This window comes from Watersipora subatra, chromosome 11 (assembly GCF_963576615.1).
Source record: "Watersipora subatra chromosome 11, tzWatSuba1.1, whole genome shotgun sequence".
In the NCBI taxonomy this organism is placed as follows: Eukaryota; Metazoa; Bryozoa; class Gymnolaemata; order Cheilostomatida; family Watersiporidae; genus Watersipora; species Watersipora subatra.
The window spans coordinates 7,319,383-7,344,444 of record NC_088718.1 but is presented as its reverse complement, the minus strand read 5'-3'; the positions used below and the strand labels follow the sequence as shown (position 1 = coordinate 7,344,444).

Genomic DNA, 25,062 nt, shown 5'->3' with positions numbered 1-25,062 from the left:
TTCATCCCAACAGCGTCCGATTTTAAGTTTAGTATGTTTTCTACTATCACATTATTTTTATTATGCATTTTAACAACTGTAAACATGGTCTTCTCGACCAGTATTACATGAGACAAGCATCAACAAAACCATCTTATAACCTATAAAACTACAGCATAGGCCACTTTTTATAAGGAGCAACTAATTGTGACTCGCCTGTTCTGGCAAGTGTTAGACGGCCGACGTGTACAAAAAGCATTTTAGAAAGGCTTTTTTCTCACAAGGCTCAATCCGTGGCATGTGTCAAGCTGAAGAAAGACCAAGTGATACATCTAGCGACTGTAGATAGATGTATAGTAAGTCCAAAGTTTCACAAAACTTTCACTTCATTTATTCTTGTAGAAAAATCGCTTTAAAGCTGCATGACTACAGGTCACAAGTAACATTAACTTCAAAGACATGTGTATCTATCAACCATGGTCCATGGCCAACATTAAATTGGGTCTTCTCAAAGACTCATCTTGCTAAAAAAGTAAAATTGTAATATTTGTTACAATATTGGTAATATTTTTTAATCACCAAACTTTCATTTCGCAAGGCTATGACCATTCCGTGCAAGGTTTTGATTGTTTTGTTTTTGGTCAAATTGCTTCCGTGCACAATATTTTCTTCACAAAATCGATCCTTAAAATTATACTGCATAAGTCCATCAATATTTGCCGGCAAGCTGTGGTACTCTGGCTATATTTTAACCAATTATTTAATGTATCAGCCTTTTGTCTATCAAACTTGTGTCAAGAACAATGGACATATTAATAAGCTATGGTGATGGAGGGTTGGCGCAAAGCCATTGTGAAATGCGATTTTTTAGTGGAGGCCTTTGCAAAAATTGTGATGAAAGCTGGTATGTGATGTCAGGGTTTACATAAGCTATTTCTATTGGCACTGATTAATAGAGATGTATATTGAACAATCAATAGCGACTAGCTCAGCACATCCATCTTTCTTCGAAAAATCTTTCCTATAATAAAACACGCTAATAGCTTTAAAAAAAGATTGTCGGCACGAGAATCGAACCCAGGGCGTTAGATTCAAAGGTTATCACTATACCACTCGGTCGCCTAGCTATTTCACAGGATAATTATGACAATACTGATGACTCATTACGATCTTTCACGGTACATGAAACTGCCAAGCGTACTAGTGATTATAAGGGTACCAAAAGAAACTAGAAATAGTCATGTATTATATTGCTTAACCCTTTGGCTGGAGAAACGACAAAAATGTCGTTTATCGGTCGCGTGGGGAAACGACTTTTCTGTCGCTTTTGGTAGACGTTTATAAAGTTGTCACCTAGTAACAATAAACAAAGGATATGACTGATAATAAACCTTAAATATTATCGACAAGACGTTAGTCGATGAATTACAACATGAAATGATTATCTGAGAGGCGTTGATTTGTGTCAAAAGCTAAAGTAATTGCGACTCACTAGAAAAAATGGAAGTTGGAAAAACCAGTCAACATACGGCTCGATGTTTAGAACGAAAAAATAAAGATTTATATGATCCCGCGATCGTTAGTGATCTTTTGTCTGATCAGTATGATAATAATTCAGATGATGGAAGTGATGTAAACGCTGAAGACTTTGAATATATAGAGAAAAGTGATTGTTATGGTAGCTCGGACGATTCTACTGGCGTTGGCTACTCTGTGGTGTTGGACTCCGCCGAAATGAATGCTTCTAAGCATTTCATACAGGGACAATTGTACATAGTCGTAGCTTTTTTGTAGTAGTACACATGTAAATGAATGTTTATGTACAAAAGATTTTGTTATTAGAAATAAATTTCAGTTTGAGCTATGTATGTTCATAGAATACCAATTTTATGAATTTTCAAAAATAAATTACACGATTTGCGGTTGTTTTTGCGGGGCTTTCACGGAGCTCAAGGGTTAAAGTAAAAGTGTGTTATTAATGTAAAATGCAACCGCAAGTCTAACTGCTATTAGGATTGCTTTGATACTGTTCTACTGTGGAGGGGGGAGGGGATGAACTTGGCTTCAGCATGAACTATGGCTCTTGAGTTGTAACTCATCCTAGGCATTGCGCATCCCCATCCACAATATATGAGTGAGATAACAGCTTACCTCTTGCACGGTTTCGATTTCAACATCATTTTACAAAAACCTAAAAACCCGCATAAAAACACAAAATTTTTTTTAAACAGAGGCACATGTTGGCAATGAACATGTTAAGCTATATAGAGTGAAAAGGTATCAACCAAAGACCAGCAATTACCATTTTGTTGATAGTGCATGTTGTACTACAAACCTACATTAGTCTTGCACAAGAGAAGTAAGTAGGCCGTTTTCGATGAAAGATTGAGTGATAAGCCATGATGAGCAACAGATAGTAGGATAAGTTTGATCATGAGAGCATGACATGCATTTGTTATGGAAATAAGTTGATCCCGGATAATCTAGACTTGTCCCTCTCAGCATAACGAAAGGTTTATTTGTTTTGAACTAAATGAGCTGTATGATGACTGTTGTTTTTAACGCTGATGTCTTGTTGATAAAATCTTTTTGAGTGGCATGTTATTTGTCCCTACAGCATGACTAGAATAACAGGCATGTTATTTGTCCCTACAGCATGGCTGGAATAACAGGCATGTTATTTGTCCCTACAGCATGGCTGGAATAACATCATCAGCTAAAGTAAGCTAACTTGTAGTAGAATTCAGCTAAAAGATCAACTTAGACTACATTTTAGTAGATTTTATCCGAATTTAACGGTATTTTTCTATCATTTGTGATTGTTTTTTATGTTTGAGGTGATCTGACTGTCAGGATGTTTCAGGATTAAAATCGACAAAACTTGATCGCGGTTAAAACCCTCATGCATCTAGAAGCTACAAACGCTGTATGTTGGAAATTGATTTGGATGAAAGCCAAATACTGCCCAATTTTGCATCATGTTGGAAAATTTGTGTGTTGAAGTGACTCTATGTAAAAACTGGACTCCAACTGAAATTTGATGCCCATGCTTAGTGTTCATGACCAAAATCATCACACATTTATTCAGCGCTTAGTACAAAGGGTGAGGGGCAAGCTACACCTTTTAAGCATGTAAACAACACAGCATTGTATTTCTTAACATTATCCAATCTCAAATTAAGCAGTCCTGTTGTACCAAACCAACAAATGGCATTGGAATGACTTGCACTTTAATTTATGCATATGAGCATGAACAAAAACAACACACCTGATGTGAAGAATAAATGCGAAAGGTTTTCATTGGCCTGAAGGTTGGCATGATCACACCATTTTGTATCCCATGCCAGTAGCTTGCTTAGGGAGTGAAAAGTATAACTCATATTTGTATATAAATATACAAATATGAGTATGTATATAGATATATAGATATAGATATATATATAATAGATAGAGTAAGTATTTTACAGCTAAGTGAAGATTTTTGAAATATATTGGTATTTGCACAGGATTCAGGTTAGAAAATTACAAAAAATAAATCTTTTCACAACGGAGATGTTTTTAACATGGTACTTTGCTTCAGGTCAGGTTATATGACCCTCCCGACAGCGTGAACTGAACACCCTGACAGAACCAGAAACCACATCTGTAAAAGCGTTACGCAATTCCAGAGATGCACAGCGGCAGCATCTAGAGATGGGAGGATAAACAGACCTATCTACTGGCAAGCCACTGCAACAAGATGGAAATGTTAGCATGTCTCGACCTGTTCTTGCTTGTTGGATACCATTTCCTTTCTATTGAAAAAGTGACTTCGGTCCAGCGAAAGCAATAAATCCCTTAAACTCATGCAGCTTTATGGAAAGTTTTCTTCTGGCAACAAACAGGGATTTCAGAAAACTTATCAACCCCATATATCACTACCCCAATCACATACGAGTCACCATAAATAGTAAACTGTCACATATCCCGGATCTCTAATCTTAGATCCTTCAAAGGGAAAAGCAATATCTTTACGATGTAAAAATAGCTTAACACGAGGATGTTGTACTTCATAAAAGCTTATTATGGCTTGGGAAACATTCTAAGGGGCTTGTGACTGGTCTTCAATTAACAATTTAGAATGAAGTGGTGTCCGGTTGGGAAAAAAAATTTCATTATGAAGCTATTGGTAATACTTGTAATGTAAAAAAACAAATTTACACGTTTACAAATGTTTTCAATTTGAAATAGAATTGTTGTAAATACAACAAATTCTATCACAGAAAGACTCTACTCTCACTTATGATAACATAGATTTCCTACTGGTCCTTCTCAAACAGTATATGGGTGAAATATATTATAAATCTAAAACACTGAGTAAGTTAGACTTGATTAACAGTTGCAGAAAGGCCTTTACGGATTAATAAATTTTTCTTTTAATTTCATAATTTCATCATTGTATGATGAAATGCTGCAAACGAGCTGCATGTGAAGATTTCTCATCTGAGCTAGCATACTGGTAGTTGATCACAGAACTTGTACTTATTAAACACTTTTTCAAGTTTGAACAGGAGTTCTCAAATGACAGGTGAAGCCACTGATTGTGATATATAGAAACATGTAGTTTTTGGGAAAAATAAGATAATGCTACACCTGAGTTATATAAAACGGCTAGTGGAATGCCCGGCGTTGCACGATTATTAAAAACAGCGGCAGGTATTGCAGTTGCCAATGACTAATTTGAGTAAGCTAGCATACAAATTTCTAAACTTACTAGTAAGAGCAGTGAGAGCAAGCTTTAGTGATGTTGCGCGTAATGCAGAGTCGTTATGTGTATTTTAACCCAAATAATGACTTGTATCGCCCAATGAATCCATTGTATCCTGTGTAGCTTAATGGGTTAGCATGCTGCCTCGTGATCAAGAGGTTCTGAGATTAAGTCTTCTGCAATAGGGACTTCTCTTTGCTAGATTTGCATTGCTATGGCTGGACAGATAAATGACCAACTTTGAGATTTATAGATGTATATTTTTATTGACAACAAAATGATGTTTTTCATTACATGTCAAAAAGAAAAAAAGAATAAAAAGACAGAAATCAGGAATTATTATGTGAGTTGAACAAACGTATTTTAAAAGTAGGCAATCTAATAGTATTGCGGAGGAGTCGGGATGTTATGTAAAAAGCATTTTTGATTCGAGTAAAATAATTGTTTTAGCACAGATGTCAATTATTCTTTTTGATAAGTAAGCTCAATTGCAATCAACTTTAATAGCGTCTACTAAATTATTTTAATAGGTGCACGAACTTTTATATCAAGAAATTGATGTGTTTGGAGTTGTGTTACCTCAAACAAATGAGAGAATAAATCTTAGTACTAAAATGCTATATGTTCTAAACAGATTTTATTTACATGTATATACGACTTTTGACATGGTGAATTCACCACAATGATTAATTTAAAAAAAAGTCATTATTACAAAAAAGGGCATTCAAAGTACAATTGATAGTCCTTTTAAACAACATTGTAAAGTTTTTTTAGATTGTAGGAATTGTTTGTCGAATTCTGTATCCAGTTCTTATACATTCTCTAACAGCTAAGGAAATATTCTTATGCATGAAAATGTTTGAGTGCCCAAAGAGTTAGCAAGGAAACTTTGTGATTTGACAAAGTCTCTCGGCCTGCATTGTATTGAGTAAAAATTAACAGAAGAGGCTGATTCTGAAATGTGGTTAGTATAAGATTCGTGTTGACCCGATGAGATTACATTCCAAGCTGTTTTGACAAAAGAAAATAGGTAAGGAAATGCAACCATTATGGACAAATAGAATGTTCTCAACCTCCTCGATAGCAATACAAAGCTCACCAACAAATAGTATCTAGGTTACTGAACTTCAGGTGTCAACATAAATGAGAAACACACTTGTAAAGAGTGGATAACTCGTTGAGTTAATTTAACAAGGATGTGGTCGGTAGATAACATAGTAGTTATTAAAGTTAAACCTTTTTCCCCTCAAAAAATAGAGCTATGGCAACTGTTAATAGAGTTACCTTCAAAAATATGGGTTTTTTGTCTTAAATGTTTGATTGACGCGCCGTAATAAAACACTTGGCGTACTGAAATGGAGGTAGCTGTTCATGGGCTCCGACAATCCACACCGTATCCCTCATGACACCCAGACACCCTATATTCAAGAAGTGTTAGCAAGAGGGGCCGCCTGATTTGTCTTACAAAGTGTAATATTAGACAAACAAAACCAAGTGTATTTATACTTATATATATATTTATGGAGACAGACAACTTTGATGAGAGGTTTGGCAAAGTGATAGATTGTATGAGCCGGTCCTTTTAAAAGTTTAAAAAAGTATGACAGTGACCATATGTGTTTAAAAACTGTCTTATTCTCTTGTCATATTTTTCGTGGTAGGAAAGTAAATGTTAGGTCAACGCAAGATTTCAATTTGGAGTTATCAGACCAGAACTGAATGTTGGAACCTGGTATCATTAAGACACCAGGTTGAGACAAATCTAATTTGCTTATGAGTATTCAAGAATATTTAGTTAGTTCGGTAATAATATTCAAGCTGATACAGCTGGACAGCATTCAACAGAGAAGTTGAGGCAAAATTTCCCCAGGAATCAGTAGAATAAGTCTAAATATGAGGGTAACAAGCTATAGCCTCCTACCTGAGCCTGCTGAGCATGGACACCCTGTTCTTTCCTTAACTTCATCCCTCAGTTCTTTGGCAAACTGGTCACATGACATGATCTTCATGAGGAAGGTTATATCTATGTAGAGCTCATCACAGCTTACCGCCTCTATTTCCGTTGTGTAACTAAAGCAAGGGATCAAATACATACTAGTCTACAATAATACAGTAATACACTAGTCTACAAATGCCAGAGATAGAAAGAACAGCGGACTATTTGTAACAACTACTCGTGTTGAAGATGAATGTCTAGCAAAAAGGTACAAGAACAAATCCTTAGGGTTGGAAATCTATTTGACTATTTGAAACAGTCTGACGTTGTACAAAAAGAGTTATTGGGGTATATACAGTAGACGCCCATACATAGTAAATACTCTGAGCCGAGAACATTTACGTTCTACAGATTTTATGTTATATGAACAGTATATGGAAATTGCGTAATCCGGTCTAAGATCTTTTTAGACTCACCACTTTGGACCTCTAAAATGAAAAAAACTAAACTTAACTTTTTAATTGAATGACATTAAATAGCATTAGGCGCCTGCAGCAATGCAATAGCATATGGTGCCAATACGTGAATCCAAGACTTGTATGTAAATAAAACTTGTATCGAAACTCACCCCTTTGGTCCTTCAAAAGAAAAAAGTAAACTTTTTAATTTAATGACTACAGTAACAGTAGTATTATTGGTTTGTATCGACTATTTTTCGCTTTTTTCTTATCACTTTCACTTAGTTTAGCGCTCACGATTACGGTAACTTTACAAAAGTGAGGGGTAGCGCACACCTTCAATGTCAATTAAAATCCTTATTTACGCTACAGCAAGGTCTCTGCTGCAGAGAAAAATTATTGTATGTGTATTTAATAAAGCAAAAAAATGTATGATATTATTCAAGCATTAGAAAACTAAAATAAAGTACACAACTCCTAATAATGAGGGTGGCCTATGTATCCTCTATGCCCATGTATCCTACTTCTCCCCTATATTGTATATACATGTATATATCTATATATACATGCGGTAAGTCCGACATTGTCTGGAATTTTACGTTGTTTTCTCTCCCAAGCGTGGCAAGAGAGAAAATGATACATTTAAGACTAACTATGGGATTCGATTTATTCAAATCGAATTTGAGAATTTGCACCAACTTGAGACTTTAAAAATTGTAAAGAATTTCTTACATACATGTATGAAGCAAACACTTTACAAAGATTATTTACGTTCAGTGGAATTTATGGAGGTTTACTTTAGAGGAGCTTCTACTGTAGTAGACAATCTGTTTGATTGGTTAAAACAGTCTGAGGTACAAAAGATCATGGCTGAGAAATTCTGTATATTAACACTTCTGCTTACACACTGAAGCTCTCCTTGCAATAGTCACGCACTTCATCCAAACTGAGACTGAATCAAGACCGATTGAGACGGAAAAACAACTCCCAAGAACACCACTTAGAGTTGTGTAAAAAGTGGATAGCCTGTCTTACCTGGCAACTGTTTTATACAGCAGTGTGGAAACATGGCTATAACCTTCAAAGTCATAAGGAAGCGCCTTCAGTTGCGGACATAGTGAGAGGGCCTTCCCCATCATCATGCCGTTACGAACTCCAGCCTGTAACAAATGGTACGCTGGGTGTTAAGACTATGTGACTAATTATAGTCTTCTGTTAGTTACAAACTACAGACACTGATAATCAATAATCAATATCACTTATTTATTTTAACATTTTTATTGTTATTCTAAAGACACATCAAACAACCACCTGCGGGTTATATGATAAAAATGAAAGACATTCCAGACACTTACAGTCGGACTTACCGCATGTATATGTATACTAACTGTGCTATCCGGTGTTGCCCGGGTAATAAAAATCAGCTTTCAAACAATGAGAAGTAATGAGTTGCTTTTAGCCTGGTACATTTGGTACATTGTCAATGGAAGATTTGACTACGCTTAATAATGAGAGCCAACAGCTTTTTGTGACGTTATTTTACGACCCTGCGTCGTACGCAAAGCCATTGGGTATTTGCTCGATATAGACATATATCAGCTAGTGAAGAAATTGATCTCTGTGGCCTAAAAAGTACTGCGCCGGACTTGCAAACGGGTGGATCTGAGATCAAATCTTTTTTGGTATGAATTCTTTATTACAAGATTTTAAGATCTATAGCCGGAATGTGTACAGACATACGACGGCAGACATACTTTGAGAAATATATACACATGTATATACAATATAGGGGAGAAGTAGGATACATGGGCATAGAGGATACATAGGTCACCCTCATTATTAAAAATTGTGCACTTTATTTTAGTTTTCTAATGCTTGAATAATATTGTCCAAGCAAGAAATAGGTCACTGCCGCTATGTTAGTTCTTGTCAAAGTGAAACTGTCAAGTGTGGAGGTAAGTTGGCTTTCATTAAAGTTTTGTAAACTTACTTAATATTCTAGCAAAATTAACATGCAGTAAATGTAGAATGTTAACTCAAATTTATCTTTTTAATATAAATAAACATCTTTTAGCGGATTTAAGACCAATTTTAAAACAAATCTGTAAATAATTTGAGAGTTATGGCACTTCACAAAACTCATAACCTGGGGATAGATGGGCCATTAAGGATGAGGCTCGTTGGACCAGTGAGCCCGACTATCCTACTGCAATGCAAGCATATAAAAGGATAGATGGGTCGAGCGGCCCAAGTATCCTCTTATTATAACGCATTCAATTTACGCATTTAGACAATGCCAGTTTTATAAAAAGAAAATAGCAAAAAGCTATAAATCAAATGATGTTATGACAAGTGCTGTAGATAATAAATAAAAAGCAGTCAGCAAGACGTGCAGCCAAAGATCATGAGATTTGCCCTTATGCCCATGTATCCTCAAGGGGTGGCCCGTGTATCCTCCATACTGACCCATCTATCCTTTTTCAAGGATAGATGGGCCATTGACTTTACTCCACAACTATTTGAATGCAGTTGGGAGTAAAAAAGTAAAACCATGTCCCCAGATGCACTTAACCGAGCTCTTCGAGCACACAAAATTATAAATACAGCAATGCAAAAACACGTTAATTATTTCACAATTAAGAATTTTACTATTTTATTGGCCCAAGTATCCTACTTTTCCCCTATTATATATAGATGCATATACATTATATATATACAGTATATATTATATATAGACGCATATACATTATATATATAAATATATATTATATATATAAATGCATATTCATTATATATACACAATATATTATATATAGACACATATACATTATATATATACAATATATTATATATATAGATGCATATACATTATATATACACAATATATTATATATAGATGCATATACATTATATATACAATATATTATATATATAGATGCATATACATTATATATACACAATATATTATATATAGATGCATATACATTATATATATACAATATATTATATATAGGTGCATATACATATTGTATATACGTATATAAATGTATATAACATACATATACAATATATTATATAAATAAGAATATATTGTATATATAATGTATATACAATATAATCTTTATTATATATATATTATATATATAATATATATACAATATATTATATATATAGGTGCATATACATTATATATATGCATCTACATGTAAGGAATCCAATCCAAAGGCGCCTCGTACAACAAAACACTAATAAAGATTATTGTTATGCCACACCTGGTGATTGGAAGCGATTAATTAAATAAAAATGGTTAATAAAATATAAGTGTTTCTAATGACTACGAACACAAAACAGTTTCTTTTTAGGCTAAAAGATATAAAAAAATATTAAAACAAACTTACAAGTTTTTTTTACAAAATAATAATATTGCGGTATATCGTGAAGCATCTATTTGCAATATCGAATCGTCTGTTAATTTTAGGAAATCAAATCATTAAAAGCCATAGTTAAGAGTCCCTCATGTCATGATGTTCTCCAATAGCTGGGATTAGAAGCACAGTGATCAATTTTCGCACATTTTCACATGCAGCCTAGAATCAGCTTGAACATGTAGACATCAGCGTCCTCTCTTCTGATTTTACCTGTAGGCAAACTGGTCTTATAACACTATATGACATAATCGCTAACAAGTTGACGTACCTGACGGGCGGGGTAATTACAACTAGCTATCTGCGACATGGATCCAAGGCTATGAGCGTCAGTTGCATTCCCCTTGAAGTGAGCAACAACAACTGGAGAACCTGCAATATTAATCAATTTCACAGAAGGTAAACATGACATCTGTCTTAATGTCTAAGGGGCACTTCATGATGTTTCAACTCGAGTTTAAAGTGTTCACCGCTAGTTGAGTATGTTGCTTCACACGATGTTCAAAATTCATGTAAACACTAGAAGCTAACGAATGGAACTTCAGTGTGATAAATGAAGTTGAAATTAACACGAGCGGATAACACCCATTCTAGCAAGATCTAGTGTGGAAGCATTGACGTGTTCCATGTTATGAACAGCCGAATATGCTCCTTTCATGCTATTTTAGAACCTTTAGCCTCACACATCACAATGATACGCTGAATGATAATATAATCCTATTAACGAGCAAAGGAAAAGATTGAAGAATAATTTTATGGACATCATTGCATTTTCATACACATGATTCTTCAATTTTGTTGTTTAAAGTTTTTTAAATAGAGAAAACCGAACAGGCAATTATAACTGATGCGCTACCTTGAAGAGACGGGTTGCAGACATTGTAATTCACGAACCATTGAAAAAGGACAGAGTACAACGCTAGCTATCAATGAGCAGAACCTATTTGAACAATAGGTAGCGCATGTCTCTTCTAACCATGGTCAGACAGAGTATATAGCCTTGATGTAGCTTGGATAATAATAACTTCCAAAATAATAAATAAGCATAATTATTATAGCACAACAGGCTTGTAAATATCCACTCAGTGTTGATACTATTTTATGTAAAAATGAAACTAATGAACATTTTTCAAAAATAATGTTTACATTTTAAACAGAGTAAGTTTAATGAGTAAGTTTAAGAGTAAGTTTAATACAAAGTTGTTTCCAAAGTATAAAAAAAATTCAAACTACAAATCTAGATATATAAATCTCAGTGTTCGTCTGTGAAGTTGATGCGATAAAGTTTTAGTAATGAAAAATCCGCTTTGCAGAGGACTTGATCTCGTAACCTCCAGTTTTGGAGGCATCAAACTTATCCATTAGACTATGCGTTTATCAATAATGGATTAATAATGGTGAAGATATTCATTACATCAGTTAAAATACGCATAATGACGTTTTGTCAAATGTAGCGATCACCAGCTGGCCTCACTAGGGGAATGCCCAGTGTTGCACTGGTAATAACAACAGCTTATAAACAGTCGCAGGTAATGTAGTGTAAATAAAGGTAATGTAGTAGGTAAGGTAATGCAATGTTTATAAGATGTTTTTTTATTCCCCATGCAACGCTGGTCATTCAACTAGCATATATATAAAATGATAAGCTAACAATTTAGTGATCAGCACATGAATAACGAATCAACGACATGACGTCTGTGCGCAGTTCACCATCGCAATTTCCACTGAGCATCATCAATGAGTCATCTCATACTATTTTCTGATTTTACAATTTTACTAGCAGGAAACCGAAGACCAGCCTCCTACAAAGTTACAATTTTGCCTTAATACCGATGCCAAGCAATGAGCATTGAGACGAAATAACATTCAAAGCGAGGTGCGACACAATAAATATATACATTTAAATTGAAATACTGAACAGCTTCAATTAGCAACTATATGTAACAAAGAGTTTACTTGACAGAGTTTGAGAAAAACTTGTTTCATTAATAACTTATTGATACATAGCAAGCATCAGAGTCACACTAAGACAGCCTCTTACAAAAATCTGATGATGTGCTACCATTTACCTGCCAGTTCAGGGTGAGATTTTAAGGCTACACTTGCAAAGAAGCAATCCATGTCAAGATGCATATATACTTTTTCCTCAGGAGTTATCTTCTCCAGATGAGTTGAGTCCATATTTCGTAAGTTGTGTCGTTTTAACAAGCGTTGCCTACCAGTTAGTTGATGATTTGGATCTGATCTGATATCATTTACCTAACAAACAACATGAACAGTTTGTTGGGTGTCTCAGCTGACACTATAAATAATTGTCAGTTATCATATCGCTGTACGAGTGTGAGCTTGTACTTGTGTGAAAGCCTTAAAAACTCAAACGACTGTTCTTAATACTAACTCTTCTCTTAGCTCTTTTTTAGCTGGGAACTAATTAATTTTTAATTAATTAGTTCCCAGCTAAATTAGTTCATCAACATTAATTAGGGCATTAATGTTGCCCTAATTAATTTTTAATTAATTAGGGCAACATTTTTGACCAAAATTTGAAAACTATTGAATTAATTGCCACAAAATGAAAATGAGAATGATCAGTATATTTTTCCTACAAAATGGACTAGTTTTAGCAAGTATAAGTAGCGGTAATAATATTTATATGATGGACTGTAGTATTGCTATTGTCGCTAGCATTACTAGCTTCCTGTGAAGTATTTCTTTCCACTCTACATTCTCTAGAAACATTAGCAACAACAAAATCACAGTCTCTATTCCAATCACCAAATTCAATGCTACTTTTACTGCTAAATAAGGATTCAGAGTCTTAATGAGATCACATATTTGCACCGTCATCTGCACAAAGTCGAGATGTAATTTTTTCGCGATCGGCATTCATTTTGAAAAAGTGCTGAATCAAACAATTTCTTTTTTTTCTAATTTTTTCAGATATGAATGTAATATTGGTCATATGAAATGCTGTTTTGTTTATTTTTAGTAAAACAAGAAATTATCAGTTTCCTCCTGTTACAAATTAAGCAATACCACTTTTTCCTAACTACGCATTGAGCGGCTTTTTAAAGTGAAGCCCCTTACGGAATAAACGATCATGCAAGTCAATAAAGTGGTGTGCCATAACAAAAGAGTATCACTGTAAGCGATGTGTTACCAGGTCCTTGAGCTGGGTTTTCCAATGTGAGAGGTGATGGAGCCTAGAGTTGCCATAAAATTCACCAACAAACTCTGGTTGATCGGCAGGAACCATGGCTGGACCCGAAATCACAGACATTTTGGGTTTCGGTACAGGCCTGAACGAAGGCAGAGAATACAACCATTAAAATCATTTCAGCATACTAGCATAGTCACACAGAAGGCCACACTTCTGAAGCCTTACAAGTGGTAGAACTACATGTAGTTGCTGTAGAAACGTTCCAACACTTTATCATAAGCGCAGAAGGGATTATCTTTTGAATAGAGCACAGTTATGCTTGTCAAATCCACCCGATTGGGACGGCATAATGTTTTGCAAAGTTTGATGGGCAGCTAAACCTCCTATTGAAAGTTAAATGTCTGACATCAAACATTTATGACCTTCACATTTATTTTATGCAAAAAATGACACCAGAAATGTGTGTATATAAAAACTAGCAGATGTATAAATATCACAGTATAGTGATAGTGATATGTTGAATTAGTAACTTTAGGAAAAGCTTGTCTTTAAACTATCTTTATATTAAGCTGTCTTTAATATTAATTTTATCTTTAATTTTTATTTGTCATTATAGTGATCTTAGAGGATTAAAAAGGTTATTATATATTTGAAAAATCATGAATTTAATAAAATATCAATGCATATCATCCTTTATACACACCCTGTCCCTTTTGAAAATGAGTATAGCAAACTGGGTTAGAGATTTGTAAAAATAATTTTCACATTTATTCTTGAGCAATTATCAAAATTGTCATATTTTGTTCAATTTTATATGAGGTGTACATGTATATTATAGCAGCTGGTTGAGTATCCATGAAATTAAAGTCTCATATACATGAAAAAGGTCAGGAACCTTTTACGGGTTATCAGTGATAATTTGAGATGATAAGATCTGAACTGCTCCCAATACAATTTATACTCTTTTATTTTATATAACTTTAAAGTGCTATTACAGTGTTTTGTTGTACGCCTATTGATATGAAATAATATAATAATAATATTACATAGTGTCTTAAATGTTGATATTTAAAAGTCAAAACTTGCTGGCTCACATCAAATCCTTATTTCAATGCAGCTTTAATTTGTGTCAACTATTCTTAAAACCGATAGAAAATCGAAATTACTCTCCGGCCATAACATGCTTGACAACAGCTTACAAAGTTAAGTCAACAGAATTTCACAAGGTCCTTTTCCTAGTAGTAAGTTAATAACTCTATGCTTTAAACAAGGCCCTTGTGCAAATACTAAGTAAATAACTCTATGCCTTACACAGTCATTGGGCTAGTAGTGAGTGAAAAACTCTATGCTTTACACAAGGTCATTGTGCCAGTAACGAGTCAATAACTCTATGTTCAGGAGCATAGGGGTAAAGTGCTCTGGCTATTTAAAGGCTGTCAAGAATGCTACTAGTTATCCTCAATGTATGAGTGACGTTGAGTTGACACAAACAATAACCCATGAATACTAATGAATCATTGGTCAACCCTACCGTGTGTCAAGAGCTGTAATCGCTGACGGTTCCATCACATCCCTTCCCCATCCTTCCGGATGCTCTTGATATACTAAAATCAAAATAAATATGACTAATATAGGCATAGAATTGTCTCACCGTGGCCTACTTTCACACACAGTAAAACCTCGACAAACAAAGCAAATCTGTTGTGGGACTCGCTTTGTATGTTCAAGCTGTCATATTGTGGCAGAATATGTTGCATTTTATTAAACAGCTCAAAAACTTCATGATAAATAGTTTAGGTAGTTACAATTAGTATTAAAATAAATGTATTGTATAAGACTAAATAACAAACTACACTAGAAGAAACTTAACTAATAAAGCAATAATCACTAAAATTATATTTTCCATTATCACTTCCCTTTTATGTTAAAAACAAGTTAAGTTTGTCGCCTGTGTAGCGTGTAAAATCTAGCAATGAAAAATCTACATCACAGATGATTTGATCTCGAAACCTCTCTGTCGGCAGGCCACTTATCTAATCCACTACACTATGATAGCCAAACTGTTAGTACATTCATTATATCAGTTGAAATAATCACTCTCGAACTTCTTGTGGTCATTAACTAACACAGTTATGCGTAACATAAGCCGTCCGCAAACACAATAATTGGTTTATTCAATGAAGGCTTACCTTTACTGGCTTACGAGGTAAGTTAGTCAAATTCAATGGATGATTGTTTTATAACCCGAGCAATGCCGGGCATTGGCTAGTATTAAAATAAATGCATATTCCTATATTAATATCATTATATTTTTTCACATAGCTTGTTTGCTTTTATCGACATTGCTAGCCACATTTAATATTAATATAAAGTGTTGTATAAAATTATGTAACAAATTAAATTAGAAGAAATTAAATAAAGTCATAATCTATAATATTAGGTTTTTTCATTGCCACTTTGCCGTTATGTTAGAAATCGGTGAACAGAGGTGTAGCCTTGTTTACAACTGATAACATAAAAAATAATACAAATAGTGATAAAGACACGGAGATGTCTTGGACTACATGGATTTATAAATTAAAGTAGGCTACATTTTGTTTTTATATTTGATATTTTTTACATTTTAACTTTAATTCTCATGTCTAGACTCCCCATTTTCACTTATTTCAGGCTCTCATTTTTGCATTACTTTCACTTTTTTCTCATGATGGCTTCGTAAACTTAAAAAAATTGATCCAGATGTTTGCTTGTGTTTTTCTATAATTTGTTTAATGTTATACCATGATTTCTTTCTTCAATTCTAAAGAAATCGTTGCCCTCTTTCTATTTTCCCTACTACCACTCTCACTAATCTTCTTTAGAACCATAATTTCAAACTAAATTAGATACGGAAGCACCTTTTATATTATATGAAGCGAACCAGAGAACTGAGTGGCAGAAAACTGCATACATCCTGAATTACAAACAAGAAATCGTATGTATATTGGGATTGGCTTTGAATATTCAAGTAAAATATTTGCTCAAATTGTTACGCCAAATGTTGAAATATTTGTATATATCCAGGGGGTATTGATACATTATACATTTGATAGATATTGAATGTATTGATACATTCAATATCAATTGAATGTATAACGTATCAATGCTTGCTGGACATTGATCATATAAACAGTCAAATCTCAACTTACGATGAATGTATTGATACATTCAATACCCAGTTCCTATTACAGTACTTTTCGGACTATTAGCTGCTACTTTTTTCTGGTGATATGAGCCATGCGGCTTATATTAGGGAGCAGCTAATCTGTGGCTTTTTCTTTCATCGCTCGGGCACATTAACCAGAATCTCCAGTTAGTGCGCCTCTAACGGTGAAAGAAAAAACGAAACAATGCCTAACGGTACTGTTCCATTAGGGACTAGGTTAAAAAGCGTCGGTTAAAACGAAACAGTGCCGTTAGGCACTGTTCCGTTTTAAACAGCAAAGTTGCTGCCGCGTTAAAAAGCACCGTCCTGAGTCCTGCGACATACACAAAGGTGCGGCCTATGTATTGTTTCATTATCATTTTTTTGGAAAATAAAGCAGATGCAGCTTATATAGGGGTGCGGTTAATAGTTTGAAAAATATGGTATTACTAGAGTCTTGTTCACAGTGAAAGCCTTATTGGTCAACTTAGAAAGACACAAGAGCCGTCAGACAGAAGCTGTGTAACAGTTTAAATGTTTTGTTAAAGAACTAGTGAGAAGAGTACTTAATACTCAGCAGGTAATTTTACACACTCAACGCAGTCTCCATCCTCTTAGAGTGGCAGCTCCTTACTCTCCAGATAGTATCAATTATACCCAAAGAGTAGTACATCCAGACTCCACAAGTAGTACCTATGTTTCTATTCTTAGAGTAGTACATCCAGATTCTCCAACACCAGGAGTTGCACACTCTCGGAATAGCACCACAATAATCTCAAAATAATAAACTGCAATAGTCGGTAAACTTGTGTCTTTCAGAGATTCGGCTTGCTTCTGGTTGTAACTCATTCTATATTTTATAACTATTAAAATAGCCAAACAGCACATGCAGTCCCAACTCTACATACGATCACCTCAACATATAAATGCCCAACACTTCATTTTAAATTTGAGCAAATATTTAATTCTACAACTGAAATAATTTAAAACGTACAACTATAATCTGCACCAAACTATGAAATTTCTCCAAACTATAAAAATACATAAGCTACAAAACTAAAAAAATTATAAAAAAACATATGAGCTAAGTTAGATTCAATTGCTCTTAGTCTAAGTTAAAATAAGGTAATTTACAGTCCTGTGTAAAAGTCTCAAAGCCATAACAACATAACAACTATCAATAGAGGAGAGAGAGGCTAGCTGGCTAAAACTTGAAAATCTTCTGGAAAAAGCCCATGTCATTGGACTGGGCTAAAAATTGCAGAGGATAATGACCATGTGGGATAAAGTATGGCTCGAGATTTATTTGAGCCCAAACTTTCTGTGTTATACATATTTATTTAAATTTGCCATAGCTGTATTAACTTGCCCCATAGCGGGGCAAATTAATACAACGAATAAGGCTAGTTGATACATTAACAGTTGGGTTCTAAACACCCTATAAATTGCAACCATATAATTTAACTAGGTTGAAATAATTCCATTGATTATAAATGTAGTCGTAATAATTGTATTCACGCTAAGGTATGACAAAATGAATATAAGCAATAATCAAAATGAAGCTAATTTGAATACTGAAAAGATAAGCAAACGAAGCCAAATTGGTGACTGGATCCCTAACTATATATTGTTACTTTCGATTACAAAGAACTATTATTTCACCAATACCTATACAACTACTAGTAAGTTATACCTGAAGCTGGACTAGAATCCTGATCGTCAGCACATCTGACCTCAGAATGAGAAGGGTCAGTAAAATATTTTGTTATAGTATTGTCAGGTAGTAGCAGGTACTTGTTACAAGGCAGCAGCTCGCCTTTCTGCACACTGTCTGTAATCCAGCTAGGTAGTACGACCTGCAGCAGAGTTTGTCATATGACAATGTGTGACAAAATGAGGACACAAAGTCACTGTGTGCAACGATAAACCAAACTTCAAGGCAGTATTTAATTAAAAGTGTTTTAATAAAATGAGAAGCTGATGACCATTAAAACAGCAAAATCTCTGAGCTTGAGAACTGTGAAGGTAATGAGATAGATACAACCAGTTTAGGAATAAGTTATACACTATCATGACAGCCTTTTCATGTTTTCTCCTGAACATTTCCATCTTGCATTTATTGGAAAAATTTATTTTTTGAGTAAATTCCTTTTCATTTATTAAAATTTGATAAATTAATAAGAAAACAATTAATTGTTAGAAGTTATACCAAAACAATATTTTATGTGAAGAGTAAAAATCTTCTTTTTGTCACAAAGCACTTTTTAAGCAAACAAGGTTTGTTGTAGACAAAACCTCTGGCATGTTCACAATCTAAAGATTCAAAGTTCCAGCCAGAAGGACAGAGTAGATTAAAAGTTTATGTGTGATAAATCTGTGAGGTTTCAATGAACGAGTGACTAGGAGTAAAATATGGTGCAAAATACTGGTGAGGCTTGAACAATTCATGAAAATTTAATTGATATAATCTTGATGTTTGAATTACCTTCTTGTTATGATAGAAATTTTGCTTGGAGAGAGCGAGACTCGTTGCCACCACATGTGTAACACGACTCAGTGAATAGTAATGCTCATATCTACCGGCATTTTCTAGCAGGTGCTGCCGTAGAACATCAAAGCTGGGCTCTAAAACACATTTCTTGTGGATCTATTCTGACTTTAATAAGTTTATGTTAATAAACAATAGAATAAATAAAAGGGTGATATAAACTAAGAATATATAGTAGAGCTACAAAAATGCAATTCACAGATGCCAAATATATTTGGCAGCATTACAAGAGCAAAATAGATTACCTGTGTATCCATTTACAAAGACTGACACTCCAGCAAATATCTTGGATTTATGACAAGAATCTGATTCTTCTAAGTCTTTCTCCGAAGCGTACTTGTCTATCAGCTTTTGAATTTTAGCTTGTTGGTAGCCACCCTAAGAAAGAAAATAGGTTAGTCATAATATATATGATACTTTTGTTTAACCCAAGTAATCAAAGTACATGTATGCGCACCAAATTATATCAGCAAAAGAAAGAAAACTACTCTAAGGAGATTGGTCAATGCATTAAAGATGACCTTACCCAACATTTTTGTAGATTTTATCAGAAAGTATCAGTAAATTTCTATCATTTGATATTGTTTTTGATGTTAGAGGTGATCTGACTGCCAGGATGTTCCAAAATTTTAAATCGATATAAATATAATCGCGGCTAAAATGCTCAGAAGAAAAATACGTGCAAAATGACATCACTGGTTGTTATCACTGTTATAGTTGATATCAGCTATTGCATTTGAGTTGCAGCGCTACGCGTCTCTATTCTGTTGGTCTCTTTGCAATCATAGACATCTTAATCACACTTTCGTTTGAGCTGAGTGTTCTACCGCGATCAAGTATTGTTGATTTTCATCTTGAAACATCCCAGCAGTCAGAACACCTCAAACGTAAAAAAACAATTGCAAATGATAGAAAAATACCGAGAGTTTCTGATAAAATTTACAAACAATTTGTGTAGGTTGATCTTTAACCCTTTCACTGCCATCCATGTACAAACTCGGCTATCAGCCTACCGCCAGCCATTTTACCGAAAAGTGCCGATATTGCTTCATGGTATGTATACAATATTTTTTAATTTCAAACTCTATCTAGAAAATTTTTTTGTTATATATTTTTATTTTGCCCACGTGTTAACAAACACTGCTATGCAAAAAATTTAATGTATCTATACTTTGTGCATTGATAAAGCTATGTGAAGCTACAATCGTTACGAAGCTAAAACGATCCTTCACAATGTTTCTTAATCTTACAAAACAATTACTTTCACCACTATCAGAGTCAGTGCTGTTACTTTAATTATCTGTGTGATCACTAAAATCTGAATCGGCTAGAATGTAATCAACATGAGTAATTCTCTATTTTCTAACTCGAAAGGTACTTACAAAAGCCATAATAACTCTAAATAGTTCGAATTTCAGAAAAAAAATGTTTGTTTTTAGGCCGGGAAATTCCTAAACAAAAATTTAAAGTCGCTTCGTTATTTTAGGCCAATTTTATAGAGCAATCTTCGGAAAACACTGCCAATACCATAAAAGTTCTAAAGTTCGTGGGATATGTTGTCAACAAATAATAACATTAAGCTACTACGCAGTTGCTGGGAAATTCGCATAAATGCGGATACGGCAGTCGAACATAGATTTCGCATAAATGCGCATACGGCAGTGAACGGGTTAACAATTCAATATTCAGAGAGGAACAGGTCTTAAACAAGGGGTCAGCAGATGACTAGCAACTGAGGTAGATATTGTTAAGAAATCCTTCCTGTAACATATTTAAACTTATTAGAGTAAATACTATTACTATCAGCTTGTCTACATCTCCAAGTTCTTCAGCTCTTACTATAATAACTGAATACGTTCTGTACAAGTATTTACATGAATAGCCCATTCCTCCTGTTCCCGTTTTCGACGAGATTTTGTCTCCCTATCTGTCTCCCAAAACCGGCCTCGTCCACTCATCACAACTTCTTTATATTCCCACGCGTATATGTGGGAGCTGGATGTGTCAACATAAAGCCTTGTTCTCAGTTCATTTGTCTAAAATACATGTAAAATGCCTTGGTTTTTAAGATTTGTTAAGGCTTACGTAAAAAAATTCAGTATTAGATGATCAACGAGCAACTTAAAATGAGTGAATCTCGCAGACTTGGTAAACCAATACCATTGTGACATCAAGTCATCAAACAAATGAGCTTCCATGAACACATGATACGTTGTTGAATGATGAAGTGGAACCTGCAACTCCTTCAATTGAACACAAATTATGATAAAACTTTATTAAAATTCTTCTAGGATGCCGGATATAGATTGATCATCACTTTAGTTGTTTCCAACTGTTCAGCCAAGCCCCACAACCAACGCTGCCAGCTGATTAGCTTGCTGGTTTTGTGTATATATTTTTAATTGTTGGGACATGTGAAAACTTAGCTAATCTGTTAATTCACTCAGTTCTTGATCTTGATCTAATGGTAATGGGATGGGGAAGTTAAATATATGTCATTTAGCCTAGATGAAGTCATGCTAACTACTCGAGTTCATCGAAAAGTTTATTTAACCTATAGATAAAAGGGCTAAATCATATATGCTAGTTTCTATAGTTTCATATACATACATGTATATGAAACTATGGAGAATTCCCTGGACAATAAACTGACATGAACTGGTCATAATAGAAAACTGCCAATAAAGCAAACTGTTGTCATGTTCGTCAAAACAACTGAGACCACCACATTAGTCACAGTCAAAGCCAAGTTTGCCAGTGTTACCTTAAACCAGTGCTAAAGTACGTCTCTTGTTTCTGGGACTCGGTGAGGAGAACAGCTAAAATACCCTGTATGCGGCACAGAATGCAAACGCTTCTGATATACAAGACTAATACATCCAATCATTTAAAACCTAAACCTGCCATCTCATGCACAGTGGCTCAAGCTTTTCAGTATACACCACCATGATTCATTGGCTGAAACCTATTCAAGACCAGCTATGTCAACAAACTCCTAACACCGATCTTACGAATTTTTTTATGCAAGTCCAATGTTTGACTAATAAAGCTGAAGTACGTTACACTTTCCAGCATGTGCAATCCATAGCTTGAAACAGTTTGGTCTACTTAATTCAATTAAGTTAATTGTGTATAACTCTCGCCCTATAATTTTACGTTCCTAGATATTTCCTTAGAGAACCTATACTGTACTGTCATGAGATTAGCAAGTAAAATATTTTTTCTCTTCCGTATTACATATATAATTAATTTCCAGAAATCCTTTGTCTGGATACATGTCTTGATACAACATTTCACTTAGAAATAAAGGCTAGTAAATTACTGCTGCAAAAAAGACGTAAATGTAACTTTAAAGGTTTACGTTAAAAATGCAATGCTTTACTTTTTTAACATTTAGCATTGCTTTCCCTTTACCTAAAGCAATAGTACTGATGCTTGGCTTCAATTGTTGCCGCGTCTATATTTAATGGGCGATTAGCTAATTTCGAGCTGCATGGATTCGCCAAAATGTGAAAAAAGAACTTAGTCTTTTTGCTCTATCCATAGAGGTAAGTGAAATCCTAACTGAGAGGGCTAAGCCTCTTTTTTGTTGGAGAAACATATTTTACTACGAAGTTGACAAAGAAAATGGTAGTTAGCATGTTCGTTGTAGTAAAATTGTTTTTTGCGCAAAAACGGAGAGTCAGTCACTGCACTATCAGTGGCTATAACAGTGGACAAATCTTGAACCGTAGACCTTCGTGTATCAAATCGTTAGCATCTGTATTTCTCTATGTTATTTTTGTGAGCATAAATTTCTGTTTATGTAAACTTAAAAATCAAGCGAGATATTTTAAAGAACAAACTCTATGAAAAGACACAAAAGAGTGGTGGCCCTGAAAAGGGTCGTGGGAGGAATAACTCCGAAGAGCTGTCCTACTGTATTTGGATGCTATCGGTCCCAAGGACGTCAGGCTCATCGAGGCAATTCGGATCATTGAATTATATTACTCGTATAATGGTCAAGGCCATTAATCAGCAAAGCAATATGAGCGCCACCTTGAGCCATGCTACATGGTTACGCTCCTGTATAGTAACCTAGCGACATTGTACAACATTTAATCTCAATGAGCTTGTGGGTTCTTTTATCCATCCTCAATCTTAATCAACCTATATATCAAAATCAAGATAGAAATCTACATATTCATTCAACCTATATATCAAACTCAAGCTAACTAAATATCTACAGATTCATAGGCTATAAGTTTTTGTTTTAGATGGCTGTTGGCATGGTTTCAACAATCGGCAGACAACTCTATATGGGCTCTATATAATTTACATTTCTTATCAACAGATGTTTTTTTCTGGATTTAAGGGTATTATTGGCATTGCTCTCCTTACCAGCCCAGTGAACTTTAGCTTTAAATTTATTGACTATCTAATGAGAGATTACAATAGTTGTTTACATAACCAAGAGCAAAGAACTGGCCAAAACTGTTGAATACATTTGACTAAAATCTTGCAACCTAAATTGCTTTGTTCGAAAAGTGGTTGAACTGGCCTCGAGCCAAGATTAGCTTTAGCTATTGTGCCAGCAGGTCCCAACACTCAGTATATCTTGATTTGTGTTATATCTATATGTGTTATTTGTTGATATAGACCAAAAGCAAACTATAAATCTTAAGTATCTTAAGTATCTACAGTATCTACAGACCACAAAATTTATTTGTGACTTAGAAAATAAATGATCTATGCATAGAAAATGTGCCAGATGCTCGAATACTAATACAATGTCTAATAGCATTATATATAAAAAGTATATAACAAACTAAACAACTAAATGCCTTCGAACTGTACAATTTGTATGCATATATAAAAAAAGTCTTACAAATATAAATACTAATTTAAATCGGCTATAGACAATTTATGTCACAGCGACATAACAGTTCACTGTCCTCTAAATAATATGTTTTGTTTTGTAGCATTATGTCTGATGTTCACTTTATGTAAATCTAGGTTTCTTAAGTTGGCAAAGTGGTGCTGTCTTAAATCAAAGTATGTTTCAACCACTAAAGCTAGTAGTGAGAAGTGATGAATATTAATTCCTACAGAAGTGTCAATAAAATGTTGCTTTAATTCAAATACATGTATATCATAGCTTGCAATCTTTTTTAAGTACTTCAAAATCTTGGAATAATTCAAACATTGATTTGCTGATGTAGCAGCCTTCAGATACTTTTTGGTGCAAAGAGCAGTTGTTACAACACCATCAGAAGGAGAAATCAAGTCACTGTTGTTCTTAACTCTTAACAGACCATGAATATCATCGTATTTGCTAACTTCCTTAGATTGAATTAGGGAGCGTCTAAATGGCCCACAGCGCAACTTTTTAAGCAGTTTTCTGACAAGCCAACCAGAAAAATATACAGCAATGTTACCAAGAAAAGGATGTGATGTAATGTTTAGCATTCTTTTGGGAAGCATAGTTTGTCCGTCAATAACATCTTCAACATAATCTTCACTGACAACAGTTAGTGGCACATAGGTAGTAAAAGCTTGTAACAACGCAGTGTCATCCACAGATATGACATTATCAGTAGATCCTGTTGCAACACCACATCTTGTAACCAAGCGTCTAAAGATATG

At 34.4% G+C, this 25,062-nt stretch overlaps 1 protein-coding gene across 1 annotated transcript in view; it reads right to left on the bottom strand.

Annotated features, from left to right (window-relative positions):
* Positions 1-21,439, bottom strand: part of LOC137408513 (DNA repair protein REV1-like) — a 39,080-nt gene extending 17,641 nt beyond the window's left edge. The window contains exons 1-10 of the mRNA XM_068095067.1: positions 21,312-21,439; positions 19,683-19,815; positions 19,375-19,514; positions 18,583-18,745; positions 15,237-15,309; positions 13,706-13,844; positions 12,615-12,804; positions 10,817-10,917; positions 8,156-8,280; positions 6,648-6,796 (exon numbers count right to left, since the gene is read on the bottom strand). Coding sequence (XP_067951168.1) covers positions 6,648-6,796; positions 8,156-8,280; positions 10,817-10,917; positions 12,615-12,804; positions 13,706-13,844; positions 15,237-15,309; positions 18,583-18,745; positions 19,375-19,514; positions 19,683-19,815; positions 21,312-21,395 — 1,297 coding nt within the window. The 5' untranslated portion in view covers positions 21,396-21,439. The remainder of the gene's footprint in view (positions 1-6,647; positions 6,797-8,155; positions 8,281-10,816; positions 10,918-12,614; positions 12,805-13,705; positions 13,845-15,236; positions 15,310-18,582; positions 18,746-19,374; positions 19,515-19,682; positions 19,816-21,311) is intronic.
* Between the last annotated feature and the right edge of the window lie 3,623 nt (positions 21,440-25,062).